The sequence below is a fragment of the Podarcis melisellensis genome (assembly GCF_964234715.1).
Source record: "Podarcis melisellensis genome assembly, chromosome: 3".
Lineage (NCBI taxonomy): Eukaryota > Metazoa > Chordata > Lepidosauria > Squamata > Lacertidae > Podarcis > Podarcis melisellensis.
Window position 1 is genome coordinate 61504805 of NC_138530.1, and position 6000 is coordinate 61510804.

Genomic DNA, 6000 nt, shown 5'->3' on the forward strand with positions numbered 1-6000 from the left:
AATTACAAGAAATTGTTATGTTCAATTGGACTGTGAGCAACCAATATTTGTAAAAACTGACCTAAGAAGTTAGACAAGAATATAATCAACAAAAAAGGGATATATAACATTCTTGCTATGGAATGACATGTATGCTGTGAAATATAAAGCAACATTTTAACAGCTTAGTAGTTTAAATGGGAAGATGGAATTGGGACTGGTTATTATTACCGAGGGTGTATCCAGTTTTAAATTTTAAGAAACACTATTACTTGGTGGCAAATAAGTATATTAGAGAGAGATAATTTAGTGGTGCTTTCTTTTATTTCTTTAAAGTATTTTTATTCTGCTCTTCATGCAAAAAAAACCCCCCCAAAAAGGCTCTGGTGTGACTTACAAAAATCATCAAAAAGGTAGTCCTTGCCCTTGGGCTTTAGATCAAAAGAGAGACACACGGAAGCAAAAGGGGTTTGAAGGGGGGCGAGGAAACAAGCTCATGCACTTGAGCTTCTTGTAATGACCAGCTGGAATTGAAAGATTTGGGAAAGAAGAGCTAGAAGTTGCTGGTCTTTCAGCAGACTCTTAATGTGCGTTCAATAATTTGGTTTGTTTTCTTCACATGATGTGAGTGGAGTTAAAGGGCAATACAATGCACTTGCCGAAGCATGCAATCCTGTATGCAAATTCTGTATCCCCATGTTATATATTAGATTTAGAATTTACATACTTAATATAAATGTAAGTATGTAATTTTAAGAACCTAAGCTTCAGGCAACCTATTCTTTTCTTCCTTATAGCAGTTGCTCCTCCACATCTGCCTCAACACTACACCACAATCTTTTTATCTTTTCAGAAATGTTACCAAAGTCCATTTTCCAAGATCTTCAAATTAGTTACTTAATGTGGTTTATACCTTAGTTATAATCATTTAATGTTTTTGGTGTAAGTAATATTGTGCCATATAGTTCCTGTTATAAATGAGCCTTCTATATAGGATAGTGTATGAAACATTGAAAGGCAGCTATGACTTGGACAGAACTGTGGGTCTTGCCATGCCAGCAACTAGAAACAGGTCAAGACTGTTTTTTTAATGCTACTTCTTTTAAGTTACTTGAAAGTATTTTTCCTATTACATCTCTGTTGTGCTATTTCAGTTAAAATGCATTTTTAAAAATCTAGGCTCTTTCCATGTCTCTTACTTTTTCTCCTTTCTTGCTTTTTATGTTGAATATTCTAGACTACCAGACTTTGATTGTTCATTGCAATGTGCAGTAAGAGAACAGTAACTCCTGAACACATGTGTTTAATTTCTCCATCCTTCAAAGCTAGGCTTTTAAGCTGCTTCTTTGGAGAACTAGAAGCATCAGCAAAAATTGCTGAATTTTGTGTTTTCTGTGGACTACTAGACATTAGAAATTTCTCACTATCATATACTACTTTTTCAAAGTGTTATCTTGGATACGCCCCTTTTAAAAAAAATATGTAAACGCTCTTCTGCTAGATAGAATGCCATTACCTTAAAGTGGCTGTTAAATTCTGTAGATTGATCCATAAGCCACTTCATTTGTGTGTGGTATTATCTGATGAATGATAACAAAGCATATTAGTTCATGCATTAGGAATTTATCATTTGCTTTGTGTAAACAAATTAAATGCATAAATGCTTTGGTTAATCAGTTTCGAATTAGGGGCAGAGGAAGAGCCAGAGGCGTGTTTGCTGGAACAAATACTGGTCCCAGCAACTCAAACACTACTTTTCAAAAGAGACCGAAGGAGGAGGAATGGGATCCTGAATATACCCCAAAAAGCAAGAAATACTTCTTGGTGGGTGCCATACTATTATGCATGCATCTTTTCTCAAAGCTTGTCTTCTAAGCAAATTTATGTAGGCAATATCTAAAGCATCTTCTATCATTTGAAGAATCTTAAGAGCCCTATAGAGGGAGCATTAGAGTTCATACTTGCTTTTATTTCCATCTACGTAGACTGATAAGAAATGACTAGCTGTAGAAGACAGGTCTTTTTGCACAACCTCTTGCTTTTCAGTTGTGAAGAGAAAAGGAGAGAAAGTCTAGCACTTACAACAGGCGTCCCCAAACTCAGCCCTCCAGATGTTTTGGGACTACAATTCCCATCATTCCTGACCACAGGTCTTGTTAGCTAGGGATTATGGGAGTTGTAGTTCCAAAACAGCTGGGGGACCGAGTTTGGGGGTGCCTGACTTACTCCTGCAATACAAAGTTGTAAATACCTTATTCAGTAGTAGATTTCACAGTTGTAATACCTGCAACTGTAAGGTGTTTGGCTTGCATAAGAACTGTGAGAGAAACCAATAGTAATTGCACCACTGGTTTCAGTTGAATAAAAATTAAAATCTTGCCCCTCCTGTTCACCCCAACCGCCACCCCCAAGTACCTTTTAGGCCCTGAGGAAGTTATAAATGCTTCCCTGACCCAAAGCCTTTGGTCAATATATGACTAGAAAAAAACAACACATTTTTGCATTGTATTCTCCTGATGCCCCTTAGACCCGGGGTTTTTTTTTTTTGGGGGGGGGGTGTTTACAACAAACTTTACCTGCACCATAACCTTGTGCTGCTTTTATGAGGCAAAAGAGAGTTATTTATGCCTTCCCTATCAGTGTTAGCCTGGTCATCCAGTGTCAGGTAATGGGCAAGTTTATCTCGCAAAAGGGTTGCCCCCAGAGTATAGCATTTCCAGTAGCAATTCATTTATTGGAGGGAAAGTAAAAGCATCCATTCAAGGAAGCCACCGAAGTCCTGTCTTCTATCCAAAGTGATTTGGGCTTTGCAATTCCTTAACTTGTTTTTAGCCTATTTGCATTGGGAGGAAAGTCAAGGCTATATCTGAATAGCCTTGTCTATCCTGTGTTCTGTTTCATGGTCTACACTATGTCAATATTGGGAACTTGCATTTCTGTGTAAAATCTTTCTGATTGCTCACTTGGCAGATTTTTATAGATGAAAATCAAAAAATATAAAGTAAGTGTGATCTGCAACAAAATGTTAACAGTGCTTGTTCCCCTTTCCCCCTCCTCCAGCAGCCAGCCAACATTTTGTAGGCATTGTACATACCTAGCACTAATTGGGCTGTTTTGGGAATCCTCCACTTTATTCTTTTTTTTGTACTTCTGCAAATCTTGGGAGTTCCTCTAAGTTTTGACTATATAAGTTATAGTTGCAACCACACTCATTCCTCAGCATTGGAAATTGAGAGAATTATATGGTAGGCATGGTTATTTTTCTTTGATTTTTTTTGATGTAGCAAATCTGCCATGTGACTTTTCAGAAAATATGTATATTAACCCATTATTTATTGTTTCTTCCCATACATTTTTGCATTCCATCAATTAGTACTGGTAAACCCGAGGGTGTGGTATAGATAATTGAAACATAGACAATTTATATTGAATCAGACAAACAGAAGTTTAGAAGCCTGTGCAAATGACTAAGATATTTTGTTGCACCTAAAACTATGAATAATCTGTTCTGTGTCCCTTCAAATCAATGAGGGCCCTTAGATCAGTGGTACAGCATATGCTTTGTATATCTAACACACTAAATTTAATCACTGGCATCTCCAATTAAGGCATCTTTGGTAGCAGCTCTGGGAGATGCCTCTACCCAAGACACAGTTTTGCACAAGCTTTCCAGTCCAAATGGACAATGCTGAGTTTGATGGACCCAATATTCTAACTTGATATTGGGCAATTTTGTATGTCTATATGCTTCAGAACATCAAGAACAAATGACTCAGCTACAGTTTTTAGAGATGTGAAGCAGGCAGTTTAAACTTTTCCAAATAAAGTGTGTTAGATGCTTAATTTTCCATTGTTAATCCATGTTTTACTCTAGCATGATGACAGAGATGATGGTGTAGATTACTGGGCTAAAAGAGGAAGAGGTCGTGGCACTTTTCAGCGTAGCAGAGGAAGATTCAACTTCAAAAAATCAGGTAGCAGTCCAAAGTGGACACATGACAAATACCAAGGGGATGGGCTTGTGGAAGATGAAGAAGAAACAATGGAAAATGAAGACAAGGAGAGACGTAAAGAAGAAAAAGTAAGTAGTTCTGGTTTATGAACTCCTTTATTGCTCTATGAATTCTAATTCTAATTTTAAATGGCTTAAAAACCCAAAGTGTAAATAGTGCAAACATTTTCATCTCTTTTTGCACAGGAATAGTAAATTTGAAGATGAACTACAGCTGAAAACATCTATGTGCTATCTACACAGCATTATAATATGACTTGTCTTCAAATGAATGTAAGCATTTTACTTAAATTTTATTGTTGGAGAGTAGTTTAGTTTTAGTTTTTTGTTCTTTTGCAATCTCACTAAATAGTAACTGTTGATGATTATACAAAAGCAAGTAGAAAAAGTACAATACTATTTGTCATGAGCAACTTTTTAAAATGTTTACTGATTGTTATAAGCAGTGTAACTTTGCTTTGTCCAGAATATATGGTGAGAACCCTGAAAGTTGTATTTCATTGCCCCTTCCACAGCTGTGTTTATTCTAAAGTAAAACTTAGGTCTGCACATCTAAATCTTGAGGCAGCGTTTTAAAATAAATCAGTACTAAAGATCAATTCTATGATGGAGTTAGTAATTTCCTGAACTTTTTATTTGTGTGGCTTATGTTTAAATTGCAGCATAATATTACTTTGATTTAGGGTGGGAGACTAATAATTTGTTTAATGCAGCCACCAAATGTCTCAACATTTGAACAGCACTGCAAGATTAAGGATTTGTAATCTGTTTTCACAAAGCTTGCTATTGATCACGTTTGAGAACCTGAGTACTTTGCTATCTTTTGTATCCCATTTTCTGAAAAATGAGTGCAAATAGGACATTATGCAAGTCAGTGTTGGGATCTTATTAATTCTCTCATACATTCACATTTCTAGAACACGATGGGAGTTCTCTTCTGAACTGATCTAGATCTGACAAGTAGAGCTGTAGCTTAACAGGTGCTACGTTTCTCCGTCCACATACCCTTACTGCTAATGGGGAAATGCCTCAACTGTTTGTGCAACAGCACTAAAAGTAGCTTGACCTTCTGCATACTTTTCTTACAAGAAGACTTGTCCTACATTCCAAACCTTTAGGCGTACGACAGAAAGAGGTAAATTGTAGTGAAAAAGTTACCTTTAACACAAGCATGTTTCAGTGTTTTTCCCCCCAGAGTTTACATGCATAATAAACATAGTCTTATGTAAAGCACTAGATGCTATCCATTTATAACATTTAAGCAGTGTGTATAACGAAATGACATTATTACTGCAGGAACATTAGAGGAAGACTCACTGACATCTCGTGAAAGTGTCGGCCAGAAAACTCATGGCAATATTGATCCAGCTACCAAATGTATCAATCTTTTCCCCAGTTTGTAAAATAGTATTTTCCATGGGTTTTCTTCAGATAAATAACTTGACCATTTGGATATCTTCATGTTTTCAGTCTTCAGTGGAATAAAGATGTGAAAATTCTAAAATGACATGAGACTTTCATTTGCAGGTCCAACACATGTCATAGAAACATTATTAAAGCTGTATGTTTAAGCTATAAGGATTCTTGGAGGAAAGTCTGACATTCCATTTTACATTTAAAAACCACATATTGAAAGAGTAATTTAAGCCAAACTTGAATTCATGTGTCCATTTAAAAGCTGAAGACCAGTGTTTTGTCCAGTAAATTCTACTGCTTGAAATCATATTTCAGTAATTGCTAAGTTCTGAAAGTCACACTGTTGGTACTTGTACTCTGACTGCTGCTGCCAGGTATTAGATTGAATGGCATCTATAAATGCAAAGCATTGAGGTGTACCGTTGAGCACACCCTGCTCAGTATCTTAATGGTAACCTGCAAAGTACTGTATTCAGTAGTAAAAAAAATTCATTTTTTTGTAAGGTAAACTGTGATATGAAGATTATGCTCTACATTATGACATCACAACAGAGCTTCTCTTTCCTGTTCTCCCTTCAGGCCCCCAAATCTGT

General features: G+C 36.3%; 1 protein-coding gene across 9 annotated transcripts in view; it reads left to right on the forward strand.

Moving 5' to 3' along the window:
- The window catches only part of BCLAF1 (BCL2 associated transcription factor 1), a 30470-nt gene extending 24975 nt beyond the window's left edge, over window positions 1-5495 (forward strand). For 3 of the 9 annotated variants that reach the window (XM_081907074.1, XM_081907076.1, XM_081907075.1), the window contains 2 exons: window positions 1657-1803; window positions 3854-4096. In XM_081907074.1, the coding sequence (XP_081763200.1) occupies window positions 1657-1803; window positions 3854-4081 (375 nt within the window). In that variant the 3' untranslated portion in view covers window positions 4082-4096. Of the gene's footprint in view, window positions 1-1656; window positions 1804-3853; window positions 4097-4177 lie in introns of those variants that run through there. The other 6 variants (XM_081907077.1, XM_081907078.1, XM_081907080.1 and 3 more) reach the window with 4 other exon arrangements.
- The last annotated feature ends 505 nt before the right edge of the window (window positions 5496-6000 follow it).